The sequence below is a fragment of the Neovison vison genome, chromosome 4 (assembly GCF_020171115.1).
Source record: "Neovison vison isolate M4711 chromosome 4, ASM_NN_V1, whole genome shotgun sequence".
NCBI classification, from domain to species: Eukaryota; Metazoa; Chordata; class Mammalia; order Carnivora; family Mustelidae; genus Neogale; species Neogale vison.
In genome coordinates this window covers 210319649-210345523 of record NC_058094.1, presented here as the reverse complement: position 1 = coordinate 210345523, position 25875 = coordinate 210319649, and the positions used below count along the sequence as shown (strand labels likewise).

The 25875-nt window shown below is 37.3% G+C and overlaps 1 protein-coding gene across 4 annotated transcripts in view; it reads right to left on the bottom strand.

Annotated features, from left to right (window-relative positions):
• The window catches only part of MKLN1 (muskelin 1), a 335662-nt gene that overhangs the window by 113283 nt on the left and 196504 nt on the right, over nt 1–25875 (bottom strand). For all 4 annotated transcript variants that reach the window (XM_044246581.1, XM_044246580.1, XM_044246579.1 and 1 more), the window contains one exon: nt 17197–17266. In XM_044246581.1, the coding sequence (XP_044102516.1) occupies nt 17197–17266 (70 nt within the window). The remainder of the gene's footprint in view (nt 1–17196; nt 17267–25875) is intronic.

The following is a 25875-nucleotide window of genomic DNA, read 5'->3' as shown; positions in this document are numbered from 1 at the left end:
GCTGGGAGCCCAATGTGGGACTCGATCCCAGGACTCCAGGATCCTGACCTGTGCCGAAGGCAGTCGCTCAACCAACTGAGCCACCCAGGGACCCACAACTATACTCTTGATAGCAAATTCAGTGTTCAAAATTAGTGATAAAATTTTAAACTTAAAAACTAACTTAGAGATTTACTAACCAACCCTGTCAAGTTTAAAATAAAAAAAACCAGAGGGTGCCTGGGTGGCTCAATCATTAAGTGTCTGCCTTGCCTTGGCTGGGGTCATGATCCTCGGGTCCTATAATCCACTATGTGTCAGGCTCTCTGCTCAGAAGCCTGCTTTCCCTCTCCCACTTCCCTTGCTTGTGTTCCTGCTCCCTGTCTTTCTCTCTGTCAAATAAACAAAAAAGATCTTAAAAAAAAAAAAAAAACCTGGACCTACAATACATATGTCTAATGCAGTTCAAGATTTCCTGTTACACACTGGATAAAATGATTTTTAATTAGGGCACACATTTTACATTATGTAGACTGTTTCAATTATAAAAATAAAAAAGGAAATTTCTACTGGTTGAGTATACGGAGAAAAAGCTATTCAGAAAAATGATTCAGAAGTTTTGTTGCAGTGGCTTCACGCTAATAATGGGTAATACAGATGAAAAAGGTAGGATAAAAATAAAATTGGTAGTTGGTCCTACCTCATAACATGCAAAGAAAATTAACCCAAGGTGGACCAAAACTGATCCAAAATCGATCCTTTAGGACCAAAGACCCACATGTAAGAGCTAAAACTCTAAAACTCTTAGATGAAAATAGGGGTAAATACGAGACTCTGGATTTGGCAGTGATTTCCTAGATAGGACTCCAAAAACTAAAATAAATTACACTTTGGAAAAATTAACATTTTGTGCATCAAAGGTTACTATCAAGAAAGTGAAAATATTACCCACTGAATGGGAGAAAATATTTGCAAATAATAAACTTAACAAGGGGTTAGTATCCAAAAAATACAAAAAATTCTTACAACTCAACAACAAAAAAATACAAGCTAATTTAAAACCAGCAAAGGACCTCAATAGTCCCCTCTCCAAGAAAGATAAACAAACGGTTAACAGGCACATGAAAAGATTTATCACTTATCATCAGGGAAATCAAATAAAATCACAATAAAATATAACTTCACACTCACACTAGGACAGCTATAATGAAAAACAAAATATCAAGTGTTGACAAGAATATAGAGAAACTGGAACCCCCTCAGATATTGCTGGTGGGAATCAAAATGGAACAGATGATATAGAATATAGTTTGGCAGTTCCTCAAGGAGTTAAACATAAAGTTCTACTCCTACATATATACTCACAAGAAGTAAAAAAAAAAAAAAAAAAAAAGGTGGTCAATAAACACTTGTAAACAAATGTTCAGAGCAGAGCTACTCACAACAGTCAAAAGGCATAAACAATCCAAAAGTCCATCAACTAATAAATGGAAGAACAAAATGAAGTAATTCTATAAAACAGAATACTATTGAGCCATAAAAAGGAATGGAGCACTGATACATGATATGACATGGACAAACCCAAAAATATGCTTGGCGAAAGAAATCAGACTAAAAGATCCAGTATTGTATGATTCCACTTACACAGAATATCCAGAACAGGTAAATCCATAGAGGTCGAAAGCAGACTAGTAATTGCCAAAAGCTGTGTTAAGGGGAAATGGAGAGACTACTTCATGGGTACCACAGGTCCTTATGGGGTGACTAAAGACATTTTGGAACTAGGTAAGATAGTTGCACAACACTGTGAATGTATCAAATGCCACTGACGTGCACATTTTAAAATGGTTAATTTTATGTTATGTGACTTTTACGTCAATAAGAGGATGAAGCTGATGTTGACATGAAAGATTATGATGATGATGATGATGATGAAATCAGACTTAATATTTTGTGAGCACTAACTCCTTTGTCTGGCACATTGCCTGGATTTTTATATTCATTCTCTCATTTTATTAGAAGTCAGAAATAGGAGTAGTATATTAATAATAATTATCCTCTTTATCCTGACTATACAGATGAGAGAATTTTGACTTAGAAAGGCTAATTAATTTGACCACCGTTACAATGCGAATCAATGGCCTACGTGACATTAAAAATCAGTCTGACTGGCGGATATTGTTGGTTGGCTGACCCAACCACCATTTCCAACCGAGTTCTTCCTAGCCACCTTCCATCCAAAGGACAAAATGCTGAGATGTGAGCAGAGGTAAGCTCTGCTTTCCGAAAAAAAATGCTACCTCTTTGCTATTTGAACAGTAGCAACTGCCACAACCACTGTGTAACCATGAAGAAAAAAATTAAGGGATTCTCAAGAGATAGCCAATGAAAAGTCACTCAGCTTTCAGCAGAAGTTGCCTAACTAGTTTTCTTGGGGAGGAAGAAGGGGGCGGGAGGGACCCAATTTGTTTAACCCACTGTCATAGGACCTTCTGTTATTTGAAGTTAAAAGCATCTCCATTGACTCACTGACGCCAGACCAAGGCTTTAATCACTACACCACAGCAACTGTTCAGGCTTATATACATCTTAAGCAGTGATTAAAATTTCTTTATTATCAAAACTTCCATAGAAAAACTAAGATTGCTATTCTTTAATCATTGATCCTTTTTATCCATATCAAAGTAATAGGTATGGTAATATGATTTTTGAGGAATTCAGTTTCTTAGGAATACAAGTGTATGTTAGAGAACAGACTATACAAGTAAGCAAGGGAGTATTAACATCTCTGTCTTCCTCATTAACCCACACTCCTGCCTTTCTCCTCCTTTCTCCAGTTATCCTTTGAAGTCTCAGTTTAGAAGTCAGCCTCACCTGACAACTGGTTAGGTACAGTGTTGTAACTAATAAAAATGGATTTTTGTACAATCTGTTGTGCACCATCCATCACTCTATATACAATACCCTAAATCCAACAGAAGTATTTTTTGTATATATATAATTTTATAACCAAATAGACGTTTTGTTATTGAAAAGTTATATAGGAAGGCACCTGGGTGGCTCTGTCAGTTCAGCATCTAACTCTTACTTTGACTCAGGTCATGATCTCGGGGGTTGGGAGATCGAGCCCTGTGGTGGGCTCCTCACTGGGTGTGGAGTCTGCTTAAGATTCTCTCTCTCCCTCTGTCTCTCCCCTCCCTGCTCATGTGCATTCTCTCTGTTTAAAAAAAAAAAAAAAAAAGTTATACAAATAAAATGTAAACTCTCTAGTGTGAAACAAAACACAGTGGTCTGATACAAACACACCTCAGGGAAAAATTTTAATGTTCAGGACACCTGGTTGGCTCAACTGGTAAGCAGGTGACTCTTAATCTCAGGGTCGTGAGTTATAAGCCCCAAACCGGGTATGGAGCCTACTTTAAAAAAAAAAAAAAAAAAATTGAAACAACCTAAAGGTTCTGGTAAACCAGTCAAGTAAGTTTGGTATACTCACGCAATAAAAAATTTAAAAATTTTTAATGTTTAATCACATTTTAACTTTATTCATAAATTTTATCATTTCCATTTTTCTAACTCTTGAGCATAAATGCTGGGTACTGCTATTATTAAAGAGTGTTGTCCCATAATTAAATAGGTTTTTTATTTTTTAATTTAGAGAAATAACTTCTGTAGGTATAGCAATAAAAGCTAAAAAAAATAATAATAAAGTTCATTAGAACCAACATTCTAGAAAACCCATTTTAGAACCTACCATAGAGGGTCAAGGGCAGGCTGCCCTGGGACAGGCCACTTTGGCATAAGATTACTTTGAGTTAAAAGTAATCAAAACCCAGCAGATGCAGGAAAAACTCAGCCTCCCCCTCAACTGCTAAGCTGGTAATAAGAGCCTGAACCAGGAAAAGAGTTATTAACAGAGGCTCCCCTTTACCTAAGGAACTTAATTATAGAACTCTGAAACCTTGTTTTTCCAAACATCTCCTTTCACCTTCTTGCTATTGAACTTTCTCCCCTTCGTATCCTTAGAACCTACCTTTTGTCTTAGCTCATGTAACCTTCCTGTTGCCTCACTGTCTTTGGAATTTCATGTCTGCATGGACTCCCCATAGGTACACCGATTAAATTTGATTCTTCTCCTGTTAATCTGTCTCACGGCAATTTGATCCTAAGTCCAGCTAGAAGGAACACCGTGCAGAGGAAGGTCTTCCTCCATGACACTATATATCAACCTTTTAAATATATAAGTATCAATATATTAATTTTAAAATAAAACATAATGCATCACAATCTCTTTTCAAAAACGGGAGGCACACACAGGAAATCGAAGAACTATCTCAATGGTTTGTAATTCAGCCACAGAATTAAGCAAACAATAAAAAACTTTACTGTTCAAAACTTGTTCCCAATTTCAGTCTTGAGATATTTTTTCAATGTGAGAAAGGGGATTTTTAAAATCCTTTTTAATCATATAAATAATTACAACTTACAAGGAATAGGGTGATATAAAGGAAGAAAATGGAATAGGGGAGCCAGTGGTAGTAGGACTTACTTTACAGCTTTAGATAGGTTTAGCAATGAAAGTGCTTCATGGATGCTTAAAGGATGAAACAGAGGGTGTTGTAGGTTTCCTCAAACTGCCATTAACAAATTACCACAAACGGTGGTTTAAAAAACAACAGAAACTTATTCTCTCACAGTTCTGGAACCCAGAAGCCTGAAATCAAGGTGCTGGCAGGACCATTTCCCTCTGAAAGCTCTAGGAGAGGATCCTTCTTTTCCTCTTCCAGTATCTAGGGGCTCCTGGTGTTCTTGGCTTGTGGCTATCTGCCTCCATGTTCACATGGCCTTCTTCCTGGCATCTTTCTGTGTTGAACAAAGATGCTCCGCGGGGCGCCTGGGTGGCTCAGTGTGTTGAGCCGCTGCCTTCGGCTCAGGTCATGATCTCAGGGTCCTGGGATCGAGTCCCGCATCGGGCTCTCTGCTGAGCGGAGAGCCTGCTTCCTCCTCTCTCTCTCTGCCTGCCTCTCTGCCTACTTGTGATTTCTCTCTGTCAAATAAATAAATAAAATCTTTAAAAAAAAAAAAAAAAAAGATGCTCCGCATTGGATTTAGGGCCTTAGCTGATCCAGGATGATCTCACCTTGAGATCTTTAAGTTAATTACATCTGCTAAGACCTTAAGATCATATTTTGGGGGCGCCTGGGTGGCTCAGTGGGTTAAGCCGCTGCCTGCGGCTCAGGTCATGATCTCAGGGTCCTGGGATCGAGTCCCACATCGGGCTCTCTGCTCAGCAGGGAGCCTGCTTCCCTCTCTCTCTCTCTGCCTGCCTCTCCGTCTACTTGTGATTACTCTCTGTCAAATAAATAAATAAAATCTTTAAAAAAAAAAAAAGATCATATTTTGGGATTCCATATATCTTTCCAAGGGGATCACTACTCAACCTACTACACAGAACCAGCGAGGTCAAATGGGACTGAAGAAGTAGGCCGTCACCAGGGCATTCTATGCCATTATAAGGAGTTTGAATTAGGGGCACCTGGGTGGCTCAGTGGGTTGAGCCGCTGCCTTCAGCTCGGGTCATCTCGGGATCCTGGGATCGAGTCCCGCATCGGGCTCTCTGCTCAGCAGGGAGCCTGCTTCCTCCTCTCTCTCTGCCTGCTTCTCTGCCTACTTGTGATCTCTCTCTGTCAAATAAATAAATAAAATCTTTAAAAAAAAAAAATAAAAAAAAAAAAGGAGTTTGAATTATAAACACAGTGCGATCTATTAAATATAATGGGAAGCCAAGATCTCATTAACTTTACACACACACACACACACACACACAGACTGCTTTGTGGAGAATAAATCAGAGGAGCTGACAGACCAGTTAGATATTGTTACAATAATTCAAGCAAGAGATGAGATGAAGATTTGGCCTAGAATGGTATGGAGATGAAGAGGATTAGACAGCTCTGACGTATTTTGGAGACAGAATAAATGGAATTTAATGATAGTTGGATGTAGGAAGGGGAGGCAGGTATCAAGGATGATTTAGCTTCTAATTTGAGTAACTGGGAATATCATTTACTCTCATCGAAAGGACTGGCAAAGAAACAGGTAAGATGGAAATAAGACTACAGAAGTCCAGATCCATATCTATGTATGTCTTGGGCTGTGTCTGAAAACAACAGTGACTTATGAGGTTTTAAGATTCTGTGAGTTCAATGGACAGTTCTTCCAATGGTAGCACCAGGACTCAGTCATGTGGCAGGCAGACTGGCTGGAGAAGTGGACTTGTATGAGGTGGAACTGAGGAAGCTGAACCCTGTTGGGATAATTGAGCCTCTCCACACAGGACTGTATTCTCAAGGAGGTCAGGTAGGCTTTCTTCAGGGCATTGTGCTCTCGTTGTTCTAAGAGACAGAAGAGCTATAAGGCCTCTTGAGGCCTTGCTCAGAAATTGCAATAACATTTTCATAGAATTTCCTGGTAGTCAAAGCCAAGTCACAAGGCCAGTCAGGATTTATAGGTGAGGGGAACAGACAGCCCATCTTGCTGGAAAAGAGCTGTAATATCTGACTATATTATGAAATCTGTACTCGACTCCAGGTGGAGCAGAGAAACACAAAAGGGTTTTAAGGTGTGGAGCAACAACAACAAAATCAATTCCCATTCAGGATTAGAAACCCTCAGAAAACTATATATAAAAGGCAACTTTCTCAATGGACAGAGGACATCTATAAAATATCCATGGGCAGCATCATACTTACTAAAGATTCCCCCCAATATTAGGAGAGAAAGAAAGTAGGAGCTAGGGGGAGGTGGTATTATAGAAGATGAGAAAATATTTGCAAATCAGGGGCACCTGGGTGGCTCAGTGGGTTAAAGCCTCTGTCTTCAGCTCAGGTCATGGTCTCAGGGCCCTGGGATAGAGCCCCGCATCAGGCTCTCTGCTCAGCGGGGAGCCTGCTTCCTCCTCTCTCTCTCTCTCTCTCTCTGCCTGCCTCTCTGACTACTTGTAATCTCTATCAAATAAATAAATAAAATCTTCAAAAAAATTTGCAAATCAAATATCTGATAAAGAGTTTATACTGATAAAGAGTTAAAAAAACTCAAGATTCAATAATAAGAAAACAACCAAATTTTAAAATGCACAAACCTTTGAATATCCACTTCACCAAAGAACATTTAAGCAAGGCAAAACAGGCATACAAGAAGATAGTCAACATCACTAATCATTTTTAAGATGCAAATTAGAGCCATAAATATTTGTACATTACTTTTACCGCATTTTTATTTGTAACAAAAACTAGAAACAATCTAATGTCCATCAACAGGTAATAGGAGAAACAAACTGATGTGTAATTAAAAGAGAATTCAGCTAAGGAACAAAAATGGATGAATTACTGATACAAACAATACAGATGAATTTCAAGATATCTTTGAGTAAAATCAGACAAAAGAAATACATACTATGTTTCTCCATTTAAATAAAATCCTAGAAAATGTAAATCAATTAATAATGAAAGAACACAGATCGGTGGTTGCCTAGAGATGGAGACGGAGGTAGGCAAGATAAATTAAAAGGAGATATAAGAAACTTCTGGGGTAGTAGATATGCCTAATATTTTAAGTGTGGTGATATTTTTTAGGGTATATGGATTAAGTTTTCAAACTGTACCCCAAAAATGTGAGGTTTGTTGTACATTAATTATACCTTAATAGCTATTTTAAAAATTATAAAAGTTAGTATTAAGAAAATGAATAAGGGGTGCCTGGGTGGCTCAGTCGGTCAAATGTCCAACTCTATGTTAAGACTCAAGTCATGATCTCCTGTGTCCTGAGAATCAAGCACCAGTTGTTGGGCTCCATGCTCAGCAGGAGTCTGCTTGGATATTATTCTCCCTCCCTCTGCCCCTCCCCTCACTTGGCACTTCCGTGCACATGCATTCGTTCTCTCTCTCTCTCAAATACATAAATAAATAAATCCTTTAAAAAATGAACAAGCAAGCCACAGACTTAGAGAAAATATGTGTAATACATAACTAAGAATTTATACCCAGAAAAAATGTGAGAAATTCCTACAACTCAGTGATAAGAAAATCAAACAGAAATGATTCACAAAAAGATAAATGAGTAACAAGCAAATGGAAAAAAGTTCTTAAATCAGTCATCAAAGAATTATAAATTAAAACCACTTCACACTAACAATAATCACTAAAATTAAAATGTTTGTCAATGCCAAATGTTGGTGAGGCTGTGAAGCAACTGGGAGTCTGATGATTTCATAGAAAGTAATATACTCCTACCTTACAGTGCAACAGTTCTATCTCTAGATATAAACCCAAAAGAATAAAAAAATACTTATTAGTTGTACAGTCTTCAAAAAGAATGCATATAAAGGCTTTATTTATAATCACCAAAAACTGAAACAACGCAGATGTTCATAAATAGGATGGGTAAACAAATTATGGTGCCTGGGTGGCTTAGTCAGTGGAGCATCTGACTTTCGGTTTCAACTTACGTCATGATCTCATGGTTCATTAGATACAGCCCAACATTGGGCTCCGTGTTCAACAGGAGTCTGCTTGGATATTCTCTCTCCCTCCGTCCCCTTCCCCACTCTCGCTCTCTCTATAATAAATAAATAAATCTTAAAACAAAACAAAACAAAACAAAAAAGCCCCAGAGTATGGTATATCCATAGAAGAGAATGGTATTCTGTAATGAAAAGAATATAATATTGACACACGCCAACAACATGGATAAACATGAAAAATACTCTGCACATAAAAAAGCCATGTATAAATATACTCTATGACTCAGTTTATATTAAATTTTAAAATTGGTAAAAACTAATCTATGCCAAAAGAATCCAGACGGTGCTTCGATAGAGGGTGGGAGAGATAGGGATTCACTGTTAAGAGACAGAAAGGAGGGGCGCCTGGGTGGCTCAGTGGGTTAAAGCCTCTGCCTTCAACTCAGGTCATGATCTCAGGGTTCTGGGATCGAGCCCCGCATCGGGCTCTCTGCTCAGCAGGGTGCCTGCTTCCTCCTCTCTCTCTGCCTGCCTCTCTGCCTACTTGTGATCTCTGTCTGTCAAATAAATAAATAAAATATTTAAAGAAAAAAAAAAAAGAGACAGAAAGGATCTTTCTGAGGGGACAAAAACATTTTATATCTTGATGGAGGTATGAATTATATTTATGTGTGCATTTTTCAAAATGAATACTGTATGCTTAAGGACCAAGTTAATTATATTTACATTTAATAATACATTGATTAAAAATGTATTATGCCCTATAAACAATGCTCCTTTTACAAATTTGGACAAAATACCATTAAGACCCTTGATAAATTTACTGGTATCCTAGAAATTATACTGAAATGCATATATTTTCTTGTATTTCCTTGTATATGTCAGGTATTAATCAAAAAGATTCAAAAAAATTTCCTGATAGTATCCTTGTTATGATTCAACAGAGAAAGAAAAACCTAAATATACTACAAAAATGAGAGCATACACCTACCAACCCACCACACACACCCCAACTGTATTAAATAATCACTAATGTTTCTCTGATCTGTTTAGATTATAGGAAAAAAAGAATACTTGTTGTTTGTTAAATATTTTAACTGCCTTGTCTGGCCCCAGAAAGCAAAGGCTATTACCTAAAATCATACTTTTACTCAAACTACCACAGAAGAAGCTTATAATTTTAGAAGAGTTATAATCTGATCTTTCTTAAAGGAATTATCAAGACATATGTTGCTACCAATGCCAGGATATTTGCCAGTGACACTGAAAAACAGGTTTCCCGTGGCAGGGTCAGTAACTCTGATAAAACATTCTGATGAGGGGGCGCCTGGGTGGCTCAGTGGATTAAGCCCCTGCCTTTGGCTCAGGTCATGATCTCAGGGGTCCTGGGATTGAGTCCCGCATCGGCTCTCTGCTCGGCAGGGAGCCTACTTCTCTCTCTCTCTCACTCTCTCTCTCTGCCTGCCTCTCTGCCTACTTGTGATCTCTCTCTCTGTCAAATAAATAAATAAATAAAATTAAAACAACAACAACAAAACATTCTGATGAGGGAGAAGGGTGCAATTACTATCTTAAAGTATTTAGGGGGTTTTCATTCATGCTATAATTACTTCCTACCAGCACAGATGATTCCAAATTAAAAGCAGTGTTTTCTCATTAAGTCTCAAAATATGTGTGCCCTATCACAATGAAAATGGCTTTAATTTAAACTTAAAAACAGATTTTAAAAGTGTAAGAATGAAATTTAAAAGAAATTAAAAATCCACTATCCTGATATAACCACCACCACCATTTTGGTACTAATTCAGTTTAAGACTCTATGTACAAACTCACACAAACACATTCTTTACATAAGTGGAATATCATATATGCTGTTTTTAATGAGCATAACTATTTAAGTAATTGATTTTGTTTTCTCTTTTTCTTTCCTCATCTCTTACTCTCACCAATGCTAACAATCAGATATGTGTCCTTTCCTATCTTTATCTGGGCTCACTGCATCAAATACAAATATACATATATAACCACATGTATACCTACCTACCCTACATACATACATACTGGTGAGAGAGAGTTGTTATTCAGGTAACAACAATAGGATCTTATTGTAGGTGTTTCTCTGTATTATGCTTTTCTTACTTTACGGTAGAAATCCCTCCAAGTTAACTAGTAGATCATTTTATTTAAATGCTTAACAATATCCCACGAAAAATGTATTCTAGCCTTCCCCTACAGATAGGTATTCTTTTTCTCCCCAGAACTACATTATGCAAGAATTGCTGTATTAAATAATTATGTACATTTAACATACTTATCCTCTTATTTCTAAGAGGCAGAGTCCTGGGAAGGACTGAGTAGGACAAAGGTACTCTCAATATCAATGGCCCTTGCCAGGTATTAATCAAAAAGATTGTAATAATTCTAATTTTTAATTTCAGATTTCAGAATGTATAGGTACCCTTCTTCCCAAATCTCTGCCGCAATGAGTGTTCTTGTTTGTTGAAGTATCTCTAGATGTTAGACATTTTAAACAATCTCTTGGCTGAAAAAGAAAAAAAATAAAACCTTGATATGGTGGGGTTTTTTTAAAAGATTTTATTTATTTGACAGAGAGAGATCACAAGTAGGCAGAGAGGCAAGCAGAGAGAGAGAGAGAAAAAGAGAGGAGGAAGCAGGCTCCCTGCCGAGCAGAGAGCCCGAGGTGGGACTCGATCCCAGGACCCTGAGATCATGACCTGAGCTGAAGGCAAAGGCCTAACCCACTGAGCCACCCAGGTACCCCAAACCTTGATATGATTTTTTTAAAAAGGAAATATCTGAAGATACAGAATACCTGAGTGCACAGAGGCAAACTCTGGTGGGAAGTACATGCTCACAGAAAGAAGGGGAGCCAAAACGCTGTGAAGCAGGTCCTTGCTCCAAAGCTTTTAGTATGGGGCTAAGTGCACTAGCAGAGTAGACACACCAGAAGCAGCAGGAAAGTAAAAGTTGGGAAACCATGGAAGTGGGAGACAGTTGGTATATTAGAATACTCCAGAGAAACAGAACAGAAATAGGATATATAGAAAGATATATAAGAGATTTATTGTGGAAACTGGCTCACATAATTATGGAGGCTGAGAAACCCCACCATATGCAATCTACAAGCTGGAGAACCAGGAAAGTGAATGCCTCCCAGGCAAGCCTTGAGATAACTGCAGTCTGGCCAACACCTTGACTGCGACCTTAAGGACACCCTGAGCTAGAACCACCCGGCTAAGCCACTGTCAGATCCCTGACCCTCAGTAACAGAATGAAATACTAAATGTTTGTTTTTTACTGCTAAGTTTGGGGTAATTTATTACACATCAACAGATAATAAAGCATCCAAGGCCAAAATAAATATTAACAGTTCCATTTATTAAGTAGTTAGGTCTAAAACCCTTAGTAAGTATTTATGTACTGGCAACTTAGTAGCTATTTGGAAAAAACAATAGACATAAATTAAAAGAAAAATACTTGTATTTCATTCCTAGATAAATATAATTACTTACTAATGTGATATGTGTGCCTGCCTGCTAGGACACTGCATAACAATTCAAACATCTAAATCAGACTCGAATCTAATTCCTAACCACACTGATTTTCTACATAATACTTCTTTTTCTTTTTTTTTTTTTTAATCATAGCAAACACAAAATTCCCAGCTTTGTCATGACACCACTGAAAGGGAAATACAGAAATTAGTAAAACAGAATGCTACTTTTTTTTTTTAAAGATTTTATTTATTTAATTAACAGAGAGAGATCACAAGTAGGCAGAGAGGCAAGCAGAGCGAGAGAGAGAGGGAAGCAGGCTCCCTGCTGAGCAGAGAGCCCGATGCGGGACTCGATCCCAGGACCCTGAGATCATGACCCGAGCCGAAGGCAATGGCTTAACCCACTGAGCCACCCAGGCGCCCCCAGAATGCTACTTTTTCAAGGATCTTACACTCTAATGAGGAAAACACACACTAACAACGAACCACAACACAAAGTAGAATGAAAGGAGTCCTATGACTCTATGATAGATACAAAACAAGTATTTCTACTATCAAAAAAAAAAAAGATTTGATGTTAATTAGTAATAGAGTAATATTTCCATTTACCCAGCACCTTCAGAAAAAAACTTCCACATAATACAAAATTTAGAAATCCCGAAATAAAACACTTAAAGAGTACACGATAACCTTAAAGCCTTATTTTTACGAATGAAGAAACACAATTCTAAGAGGTGAACTCTCTGACCCTAGTTTCCATAGAGTCCATGGCAGACGATTTACAACAGTATGTGACAGAGACAGAAGGCATATGAAACGTTAAGAGAAAATATAAAAGCAAAACTCTCCTACCTTTTCTTCCTTGTCAAATACCCAGTCAGAAGAGAAAAGAGAGGCAACATTCATCTTTTGTATTTGCTTATGTATTAGCAAAAGGCTTAAAAATGTATAATATGATCTCACGTTCTTCAAAGTGCCTTCACAGTCAGCTTTCCTCACCTGGGCAACCACCACCTAGTCAAAAGCTTCAGGATTATTGCCAGGATTACTGCAATAGCACTTTTCACCTCTTAACACATTATTTACTTTGCGTATTGTCTCTCTCCTCAAAAAATAAGCTCTATGAGGCCAGAAATATGATTGTGTCCTACTTATATCTCACTGATTTTCCTTAGTCAAATACCTACAAGAGAGTCCGAGATACAGCAGCCATTAAATTTGTACATAATGAACTGAATGAATGAAAGTTACAGACAAAAAGGTGAGAAGGTACTGCAGGCATAATTTCTGGTCCCTTGTGTACCAAACCTTCTCTCAGACAGTCAGTCAAACACTAATCCAGGGACTGCAATGAAGGAATTATGACAGATATGATTAACATTCCAGTCAGTTCTTTTTTTTTTTTTTTTAAAGATTTTATTTATTTATTTGACAGAGAACAGGCAAAGGCAGGCAGAGAGAAGGGGAAGCAGGCTCCCTGCTGAGCAGAGAGCCCGATGTGTGGCTCCATCCCAGGACCCTGAGACCATGACCTGAGCCAAAGGCAAAGGCCTAATAACCCACTGAGCCACCCAGGTGCCCCAATCTTTTATTTCTTTAAATACAGTTATGTTAATTCTTAATTCTGGTATTTTTTAGTACTTTTAATTCCTATACCTAACATTTTTGCAGGTTTCTGCTATACTTCCTTCCTACTTCTTACTAAAGGTACCTTGTTTCCTTGTACATTTGGTTATCTTTGTGTTTGTGAGTAATGATTTATGGAGACTACCTGAAGCCTCAGGAAAAGGTAACTATCTCCAGAGAGGATCTGCACCTGCTTCTATTGAGAAGCTTAAAAGAGTGCCATACATCCAGAACAACCCAAAACTAAAATCACACAGTAAGGTCTCCTGAATAGCCAAGTACTAAGAATCTGATCACCAAATATAAACAAGCAACAATACACGGCTGAAACCTCTCAAGGATGGTTTTCTTCCTTTTCTCCTTTAGTAATTTGCCAATGCAACTCTTCCCACAGTAACCCCAGAGGTAGGGATTCATTCTGTTTTATAATTATGCTGAGAATGAATCAATTTCAGGTCTAGCTTTCATAAACTTTTTGTCGGCATCTTTTAAAAATTCAGCCCTTTTAGTAATTTTCAGAATATGTTTCGGAAAAAAAGAAAGAAGGAGGGCTGGAATTAGTATTATAGACCTAGCTCACATTCACTAGGAGAACAAGAGTACTTGCTACATATCTACATATTAAAACTATACCCATTCCATCTCATATGGCAGTTTCTCACAAAACTAAGTAAAAACTGAAATTACTCTTATATTTTTCTAGCAAGACTGCTGTTCTTTGAGACTGGCTACACGGAACTCCAGTTACATATGACTTACAATTACAGTGAAGAAAAACAGATTCATGTTACTTAATTCCATGAAACTTAGTCTCTTTTAAATCATAAAAACTTCAAGTAACTTCTACTCTTGCACTTACCACACTGAATATTAATTGGTTTAAGGTATTTCTTGGCTCATTAAGAGGAAAGACAATAGTTCACTGCTACAACGTTTGGTACCTCGTGGGTGCTTACTAAGTAAGTTTTGAATGAATAAGCAAATAAATAAGTAAAAACACATTAAATACTACTGCCTTCAAAATACTGTTCCACAACAAATAAAGATAACGTCACAGTAAAGAGGTTACCACAGTTTCACTAATAATAAAAAAGCTATATATAATTCTTTGGTAAAACATAAAAACAACTGAGTAAAAACAAACACACACCAATTTGAGGGCTCAATTTAAGTAAAATGAAAATGTGAGTAAGAAAAGCATGATTAAAAACACAATGCATTCAACCTCAGGGCACAGTGGGTGGGGGTCATGCACCAACAACAAACACAATGTAAGCCCACCATCACATGCAAAAAGGCTTGAATATAAACAGGAAGATGCAAATAAAAAGCATAGTGAGTTATAAGCAAAGATCTAACAGACTGGTAAAACCTAAAAATGAGCCATAGAAGTGAAGGGGAGAATGCAATGCACAGTAACTTTCATAAGCTGTCAGTGAGAGTAAATCATATAGCCATTTTGTAAAAAAGTTTTGCATTATCTGAACATACATATATCCTATGATCCAACAACTGTGCTCCAAGGCATATATCCTAAAGAAAATCTTGTACATGTGTACCAGGAGACAACAACATACAGAATTGTTCATAGCAGCCTAGTCATAATGGCAAAAAACAATAAAAAACTGAAAAGCCTATCAACTACAAAATGGTTAAACACATTTTGGCATGCTAATATACTGGAATACTATACAGTAGTAAAAATTAAGAAAGTATAATTATATGTAAAGCAAAAAAAAAGCACATCAAGATTTAAAATGAGTGATTCAATTTAGGTTTACATAAAGTCAAAGCTTAAATCTTAAATAAAACCTAAATCACAACACATGTATAAACATACATATATAATACAGTAAGAAAATGCTTAACAAAGCATGAAATTATAGTTACTGGGGAGGAGTCAGAGGACAAATATAAGATGGCGCTCACAAGAGGTTTCAAAAGGTCATGGATGTCTTATATTTCTAAAGAAAGTTAATGAATAAATAGATATTATTCCTTATACATACATAAAAAGCATGAATATATATTCTCTGGATGTATACTTTACACTAGAACATTTACTTGTTTATAAAGATTTTCTTTATTTATTTGAGAGAGAGTGAGCAAGCACGTGTACACACGCACATGTGCTGTGGGAGAAGCAGAAGGGAAGAGAGAGAGAGAGAGAGAGAGAGAGGCAGACTCCCTGCTGAGCACAGAGCCAGACTCAGGGCTTGATCTCAAGATCCTGACTAAGATCCTGACCTGAACCAAAACCAAGAGTCAGACACTTAACTGACTGAGCCACCCAGGTGCCCCTGCAATAGAACATTTAAATACCACGTGATCCAAAGAAGGTATGCATATATACATATTTATATATGCATTTATATATGTAAAAGGAAAAATAAGTATAGAGGTTAGGCTTCCAAAAATTACACTAGAATAAAAAAGTAGGTTTTACTTACCCATCTGCTTTACCTATCAGAGCACTCATTTCCTCAAGGAGATGGACATAATAAGTTTCAATGCTTAAAGTATATAACTGAAAGAATGACTATTTTTAAATTGAAATGACCTCAGACACTACTTGTCAAGGAAAGTTACTTAGTTCATGGTCTTGACATCACCTAAATATACCACTTTAGTAAAATAGCAAACTATATCAAGTTTATTTTCCCTAAAAGGCAGTCATTGAGTTACTGAGTCAAAGTTCAACTTACTAACATTTCCTTAAACATTTACAAAATGACTGGAGTCTAAATACAATAGAAGTCATTACCTCTGCTCATACTGGCACTCAGATCAGTTACTGCTCAAAACAGCAATGGCACCATAACCAGTTCTTTCCATTAACATTTTCCTCAAAAGGTATCAAGAAACTTAATTTTGCATCATTAGTAATGTGGAAAAAATACATATTACATTTTAAAGCTCCAGCAGAAAGGGGAACCTGGGTGGTTCAGTCAGTTAAGCACCCAGTTCTTTAATCATCTCAGGTCAGGATCTCAGGATTGTGAAACTGAGCCCTGCAAGGCACTTTGTGTTTAGCACAGAATCTGCTTGAAATTCTCTCTCTCTCTCTCTCCCTCTGCTCATGAGCCCTCTCTCTCTAAAATAAATAAAATCTTTAAAAATAAAGAAATGTGGGCGCCTGGGTGGCTCAGTGGGTTAAGCCATTGCCTTTGGCTCAGGTCATGATCTCAGGGTCCTAGGATCGAGCCCACATCGGGCTTTCTGCTCAGCAGGGAGCCTGCTTCCTCCTCTCTCTCTCTGCCTGCCTCTCTGCCTACTTGTAATCTCTCTCTGTCAAATAAATAAATAAAATCTTTAAAAAAAAAATAAAAATAAAGAAATATTCCAGCAGACAGAAGTAAAAAGTCTGCATTTCATCAAATTCCACACTGCATTTGACTACGAAATAAAAACTCTTCCAACACTTAAACAAACAAAAAAAAGAGGAAATAATAATCTATCTCATAATTTCAAAGACTGAATAAGTTATTAATGAATTCCACATAACTGATGTCAATTAAATGCCTATTCTCAATAGTATCAGGAGCTACCTTCTTACCTGGGGAGGATAGTTGCTCTCTGAAGACCACCTTGAAGATTGGTCATTTGGTTTATCCACTAAAATGTTCCTGAAATAAAGAAAAGAAAATTATACAAATAAGTAAAATTATAAGTGAATATGAATATGCAAAAAGAGGAATAATCTACCAGATGTTGAAATTTCATAAAGTTATATAATGTCTGGAACTTGAACAAAAAGAGACAATTAAACAGAATAAGAAACAGAAAAATTCTATTATATCTAAGATCTAAAAAATATGATAAAGGCAGCATTTCAAACAATGGAGAAAAGCAAGAAAAAATATACTTCTACTTAATACCCAAGTGCCAAAGTGAACAGGTGTGTTTAGAAATTTAAGGTAAGAAAATAAAATAAAATACCTAAGAATAAATAAATTCCACTTATACTTATTAGATATATTATTATATTGCACACAATGATACTGTTATATACTACATATAGGTATGTTATATTATGTATTATATGCAACATCATGTATGTATATGTATATGCATACAATCAATCTTTGGATTAAGAAGCTTTTTTTTTTTTAAAAAAAAGATTTATTTATTTGAGAGAAAGAAAGAGCGTGGGTGAGAGCAAGGACAGAGAGAGAGAGAGAGAGAGAGTGAAACTTTAGCAGACTCCACACTGAGCATGGAGCCTGAAACAGGGCTTAATCTCACAACACTAAGAGATCATGACCTAAGCCTAAACCAAGAGTCAGATGCTTAACAGACTCTGTCACCCAGGAGCCCCTAGATTAAGAAGTCTTTAAAGCACAAGGTCAAAAGCAGAACTGTGGGTGAAAAAAGGAAGTGATATAAGTAACTTTGGAAGATGGTGCTTTCACCAGAAACCATAAGGCTAAAGAAAAATGGAACCACATATAAAAACTGTACTGTATTTGGTAAAGTTGCTTTTCACAGAGATACTGGTTAATTCTCAATAAGTTCACATGTATACTGGGGTTTAACAAATAAATAGATGGCAGATAGTGGAATTAAGCTTCTCACTTCAATGTGGAAAGTTATAGAAAAGCAAAGAGAGTAAGGTTAGAATGAGCCCTGTGGACTGGACATCACTTGAACTAATGTTTAGTTTAATATGGACACAGATAAAAAGATATGAAAATAATTACAGATATGTATGTGCATGCATGCACAAACAACACACAAATAGTATTTGTTAGTTCTGTTTACTAAGTGGGACTAGAAGTGGTGACACCCCAGCAGCAGTGAACATACCCAGCACCCAGGTCTTGGTTTCTACCCAGCATCCCCTAAGAAAAGAAAACAGGGATTCTAGGGGAAATCGCTGGTTCTAGGACTGGAGCAGGTAATTTAAAAGATAAGCCTGGAGCACAGATTAAGAAATGAGAGAGATAAATTCATTTGCCTAAATATACATACACCTAAGAAGTGCTAAACTATTATTATCTTCAATGTACAGATTAAGAAATGAGAGAGAGAAATTAACTTGCCTAAATATACACATACACTTTAGAAGTGAGGATTTTACTCTGAGGCAGTAGGACTCCAAAGCCAATGCTCTTAATTACTACACTATACAGCCTGAGAATTATTTCCACTTCTTGGAACTTAACCTAAAAAATAATCCAGGGTATGTAAATCATCCACATTCATCACAGCACAGTTTATAGTAACAAATTGCAAGCAACCAAATTCTGTCACAATCAGGAATTAATTAGACAAATTATTAGATACTTGTGTTACAGAATACCCTGTACTCATGTTCTATAATCTAACTTTAAATGTAACTGAAAATTGTTCACTACACAGTAACTGAAGAGAAAAAAGTAGTTGAGTATATATACGTTGAATCATTGTTGTAAGTAATAATATTCATGCATGGAGAGAAAGACAAAGAGCATATACTAAATTGTCAATGCCACTTTCAATGAGATACTTTTTTGCCCTTTTGTACATTTCTAGCTTTCTAAAATTAACACATATTTTCATAATCAGTAGAAAAGGCGGATTTCGCAAAGACTTTATTTATTTATTTATTTATTTATATAGCAGGGGAAGGGGGAGAGGGAGAGAAAATCTCAAGTAGACTCCGTGCTGAGCAACAGAACTCAACACAGGGCTCAATCTCACAATCCTGAGATCATGACATGAGCTGAAAACAAAAGCTGGGCGCTCGACCAACTGAGCCACCCAGGCGCCTCAAAGAAGTGTTTTAAGAATGAATTACAGGGGAGGCGCCTGGGTGGCTCAGTGGGTTTAAAGCCTCTGCCTTGGGCTCAGGTCCTGATCCCAGCCTCCAGGGATCCAGCCCCGCACTGGGCTCTCTGCTCAGCAGGGAGCCTGCTTCCCTTCCTCTCTCTCTATCTGCCTCTCTGCCTACTTGTGATCTCTGTCAAATAAATAAATAAGGGCACCTGGGTGGCTCAGTTGGTTAAGCAACTGCCTTCTGCTCAGGTCATGATCCTGGTCGGGATCGAGTCCCACATGCGGCTCCCAGCTCCATTGGGAGTCTGCTTCTCCCTTTGACCTTCTCCCCTCTCATGCTCTCTCTCACTGTCCCTCTCTCAAATAAATAAATAAAATCTTTAAAAAAAAAAAATGAATGAATTACAGGGCGCCTGGGTGGCTCAGTGAGTTAAGCCTATGCCTTTGGCTCAGGTCATGATCTCAGGGTCCTGGGATTGAGTCCCACATCGGACACTATGCTTGGCGGGGAGCCTGCTTCCTCCTCTCTCTCTCTGCCCACTTGTGATCTCTCTCTGTCAAATAAATGAATAAAATCTTAAAAAAAAAATTACAAAACACAAAATGAAGACAACCCTACATGAAAATACCATAATTAAAAGCTAAAGCTAAAAAGCTAGGATTTTTTAAAAATCACTTTGACATGAATGTTATAAAGCATGAAAGAAAATCTCACAAATTTAAACTATGATACAGTGGGACCACAAAAATTCATGTTGGGCGCCTGGGTGGCTCAGTGGGTTAAGCCGCTGCCTTCGGCTCAGGTCATGATCTCGGGGTCCTGGGATCAAGTCCCGCATCGGGCTCTCTGCTCAGCAGGGAGCCTGCTTCCCTCTCTCTCTCTGCCTGCCTCTCCGTCTACTTGTGATTTCTCTCTGTCAAATAAATAAATAAAATCTTTAAAAAAAAAATCATTCATGTTAACAAATGACATGAGGGAGCTAACCAGTCATAATGTGAAAAGTGAGCAGATGGACCACTACATGCAAAGTCAAGGGGGCAAACAGTTGCAATATGTTGTGGTCTTGTGAATTTTGACATGCTTATTAAACAGCCTTTTGGAGATTTAACAGTTGGGTATCTGAAGCTAAAATTCAGGGGAAATGCCAGTACCAAAAAATACATGTATCTTTAGGGATACCAGTACAACATAGCTAAAATATTTAAAAAGCCATGACACTGATTGGGATGACCTAAGGAATGAAATGGAGCTAGAAAAGCCAACGGTCTCAGTAAGCTCTCGGGGGGAGGGGGGAAGAGAGTGGGGGTGTCAATCATTTTGGGGGTCTATATAAGAAAAGTCGAGAAAAGGAGACTAAAAAGGGACAAAGATGAAGAAAACAGAAACCCAGGAAGTAAGTATGCCAAGTGAAAATACTTTAAGGAAAGAAGTGAAAGACCATGTAAAATGTTTCTGAGAAAATAGGGACTGGGGGGTATTCATTCTCATATGCCTATCTCCAAGGCTAAATGCTGCTACAAACAAAATGCTTAATAAATATTTGATAATGATATAAACAAATAGGTAGCACTACAAAGAAAAAAATTAAAGTAGATACATCAAAGCATAAGATATATTACTTATGCTTATTACCTGTAACTTAAAGCTTATATTAAATTTAAATAAAAATAAATGAGAAACTGGGCACCTGGCTGGCTCAGTCGGTAGGGTGTGCAACTTGATCTTGGGGTTGTGAGTTTAAGCCCTATGTTGATTAGAGAGATTACTTTAAAAAAGTATTTTTTAAATAAACAAATGAGAACTAAAATACAAACCAGAAAAAAAGTGAGGTTAGCCTGAGGGGATCTGGATAGATGGATGCTTGAAGATATTCCTGATAACCTCCAGTCCCAACACTAGGTCAACTATTAGGTACCTCTCCTGAGCTCAGCAGGTGAAAGACACCAGAATCAGAAGTTTTAGAACCATGACAAAAGCTTGGCCATAGGAAAACCAAGAGATCCACGAACAGTTCTCTCCCATAAACAAAGGTATCAACTGCATGAACATTTCTGGGACAATCTGCAAGTCTCCTTGGCCTACAAGAGCTTTAGAAAGAGCTAACCTGGTAGACTTGGTTCCCTTTACCACTGAAGCTGAGACTGTACTTGCCCTCTTAGCTGAGGATATCCAGATACTGAGTGGATCTCCTGGTAACCCACGAGAACCAACAACATAGAAAAAGACCTCCAGCCTACACACTATCTGAGGTATGGCAAGTTTTACCCAAAGAGTACACAATATACAATAGTTTGTATAGGAGAATAAATGCACCAAAAAAGCCAAGAAAACATAAAAAAGAAGAGCGAGAAAAATCACGTTATCGATTTTTATAAACCCTTCAAGTCCTTATAATTAAAAACAGTAGGGAATGGCATAGGTACAGACCTAGCTCAGAGGGGAAAAAAAAAAAAACAAAACCTAGAAATTGAGCCCAGTATAGACTAGAACTTACTATTTGATTAAGGGGATATTTTATTTCAGTGGGAAATAATAGTTATTAGTTAAATGATGTTTATACAACTGAATTATCTGTTAGGAGAAAACAAGTTAACTCTGAAATGAATCCCAGCTGGGGCGCTTGGGGGCTCAGTGGGTTAAGCCTCTGCCTTTGGCCCAGGCTCCTGGGATTGAGCCCCGATTCGGGCTCTCTGCTTGGCAGGGAGCCTGCCCCCCACCAACCCTGCCTGCCTCTCTGCCTACTTGTGGTCTCTCTCTCTCTCAAATAAATAAATACATAAAATTTTAAAAATAAAAAAAAAAGAAATTAATCCCAGTTAATAATTTAAATATACATACATATATAAAAATATTAGGAAAAGTATTTAGGGGCTAATACAGACAACCAAAAGTGCTGGAAAGATCTTTTTGCCAAGAAATACAGAAGATGTAAAAGATAGCTATTAGATTATAAAAAATTTTTGAATTATGTGAAATACCTTAAAGAAAAACCAGAAACAATAGAAAAAAAATGCTTACAACTATTGTTTCACATTGAAAATAAGACAAATACAATGAAAAATTAGCAGAATGCATGTTACTGAAATCATTAAGATAGCCAGTAAACAGTTACAAAAATTTCTCTAAATCCCTGTATTTTTTTGCAGGGAAAAAAATTGAGAGTAAGATTTTCACCCATCAAATTGGTTAAATTAGATCCCTACAATCAGGAAATCAGGTAGAAAAGATGGACATGGAAAGTCAATGTGCAGCATCTATTAGACTTTCAATGTACAGGGGCGCCTGGGTGGCTCAGTTGGTTGGGTGTCCAACTCCTAGTTTTGGCTCAGGTCATGGTCTTGAGGTTGTGAGACTGAACCCTAAATGAGCTCCATGCCTGATGGGGAGTTGGCTTGGGATCTCATTCTCCCTCTCCCTTAGCCCGTTCCCCCGCTCTCTTTCTCTCTCTCTTAGGGGGAAAAAAAAACCTTCTAAAAACCCACAAACTTTCGGGGTGCCTGGGTGGCTCAATGGGTTAAAGCCTCTGCCTTCAGCTCAGGTCATGATCCCAGGGTCCTGGGATGGAGCCCCACATCGGGCTCTCTGCTCAGTGGGGAGCCTGCTTCCTGCCCCCCCCCCACCTGCCTCTCTGCCTCCTTGTGATCTCTGTCTAATAAATAAATGAAATCTTTAAAAAAAAATGAAAAATTTTAAAAACCCCACAAACTTTCAATGTACATATCCTTTTGTTTAGCACTCTCATGTCAGAATTCATCCCATAAAAATGAAATCATCAGGGGCGCCTGGGTGGCTCAGTGAGTTAAAGCTTCTGCCTTAGGCTTAGGTCATGATCTCAGGGTCCTGGGATCGAGCCCCATGTCGGGCTCTCTGCTCAGCAGGGAGCCTGCTTCTCTTCCTTTCTCTCTGCCTGCCTCTCTGCCTACTTGTGATCTCTCTCTGTCAAATGAATAAATATTTTTATTTATTTTTATGTATTTTTAAAGATATTTATAAATATCTTTTTAAAAAAATGAAATCATCACTACATAAGGAAATACATAGAAAGACTAGTACATATAAGTCTGTTTAATGCATTTTTTATAGTGCTAGAGAAAAGATTAAATAAATTATAGAACATATAAACCATGGAACACCATACTGCTATTAAAGAATATTTCAGGTCTATGTCAGCTAACTTGGAGAAATTTCTGCAAGTTATTTCTGTAACATACAAAGAAGCACGTACGATTCTATTGTTATTTAAAAGACCTATTATTTATATATCTATATGTAGTATGATCCAATTCATATCAAATAATATAAAGCAAGCACAAATAGAATAACCCTAAGATGAAGCATAAGTTTTTTCAGGGATTTTACTAATTTTCTATTTGTCATATTGTTCAGATTTTTGTAATAAAATTATTTATATAAACAGTAAAAATAATTATCATAAAAATATTACAGTTGAGATGGTGACAAACATTCCTTATTTGTGGCAAACTGACTACATTAAGATCAGATGATCAGGGGCGCCTGGGTGGCTCAGAGGGTTAAAGCCTCTGCCTTCGACTCAGGTCATGATCCCAGGGTCCTGGGATCGAGCCCCGCATCGGGCTCTCTGCTCAGCGGGAAGCCTGCTTCCTCCTCTCTCTCTCTCTGCCTGCCTCTCTGCCTACTTATGATCTCTGTCTGTCAAATAAATAAATAAAATATTAAAAAAAAAAAAAGATCAGATGATCAAAATAAGGCTCAACTTTTCTTTCTTTTTAGAGACAAAGGAGATGCAGAAGCAAACAGTAAGAGCTTATTGGCTCTTAAAAAAATTTTTTTTAAGATTTTATTTATTTATTTGACAGAGAGAAAGTGATCACAAGTAGGCAGAGAGGCAGGCAGAGAGAGAGGGGGAAGCAGGCTCCCCGATGAGCAGAGAGCCTACTGTGGAGCTCGATCCCAGGACCCTGAGATCATGACCTGAGCTGAAGGCAGAGGCTTAACCAACTGAACCACCCAGGTGCTCCTGGCTCTTAAAATTTTTTAAGAAAGAGATCATCTCCCAAAGCTTTAAGCTGATTGTAGATTGTTTCTAATTCTCCCTCCCAGATGTTCCTTTAAGGCAGATGAGAAACTAGTTCAGGGCAGTGACTATTAATTAATAAGAGCCCTTCACCTACAATAACAGAGCCACTATGGACGCATTCTATAAAACATGTTCTTTTTCACTATCTTTCCTGGTGTACTTTCCAAAGACCTTATAAAACCCATCACCACTACTGATATAATAATAGTCTTCCTTCTTCGAATTCTCAGGACTAAGCAAGAGACATTAATCTCTCACAGTACACATGTCAGGCACAATACCAGTTCTCTATCTCTGGTTTCTAAAAGGGGAACTATCCCATCTACAGCTCTGCTGAAAAGATAGTGATGTTTTACACCTGTGACTTTCCCTAACAACTATCTAAAAGACAGCTAATCTAGACTGGCTAGTGACCAATGATAGGAAATCGCGATGGGCCAGTAAGAAAAGTGTAAGACAAAAAAAAAAAGTATAGGTAAACAGAACCACTGAAGCAGCAAAAAGATATACAGAGTAAAAATGAGAGGGAGAAGAGAGAAAATAACCTAGTTAGTAGTAAGATAAGAACGTAGCAGACATAAAAAAGAAATGACTCCAGGTAGCAAAAACATGGCTTAAGTTCCAGTTGCCAGGAGGCTCTGTTTCTGCCAACCAAAGAAATGCATGACCCAACACCCTTCTAGATATTTAATGACCAGTTTTCACATTTTGACTATTGTCCAAAAAAATAAATGACAAGCAAAGAAAAAAAGTTACAGAAAACCCAATTCAGTATAGAAACTATATGACTCAAATAATAAAATTAATCTACTAAGGGAAGGTACCTGCCATTCTAAAATATATTTAAAATATAAAATGCAAATAATAACTGAGAACTGGTCAAGAGGAGCTGTTAAGGAAGATGGGTTGAGGACTAAAATGATTTCCCATTTTGACCAGTTTTTCTAAAATGTGCATTTTAATTTTAAAATACACATTTTCATTCCTACCAATGCAGGATGAAAACAAAAGACAATAAAAATGAACCACATTAAGTTTCTTAGACACAGAATACAAAGACAAAGCTGTAGCTGAATTCTTCACTTAGGACTATAGAAATTTACAGTGAAACACATGGACAAATGAAATATGAAATACAATGTTAGCTTTTCCAAGTTATGTCTCTATTTTGCCTATTTTTAAATGTACTAAATATATACTGCCAAATAACATCAGAAACAATCTATTAAAATTCATCATGAGAAGATAATTTACCAGACATTTTGAGTTCAAGTAAGCAAATTAAAAATCTTTTTTTGATTAAATATGCTCAAACCCTAAGCCTACTTGGCAATACCTTTTAAATCATTGCTTTTAAATAAATATAAAAAGCAGCACTTGGGCAAAAAAATGGAACATTTAACATTTTTTTTCTGCTA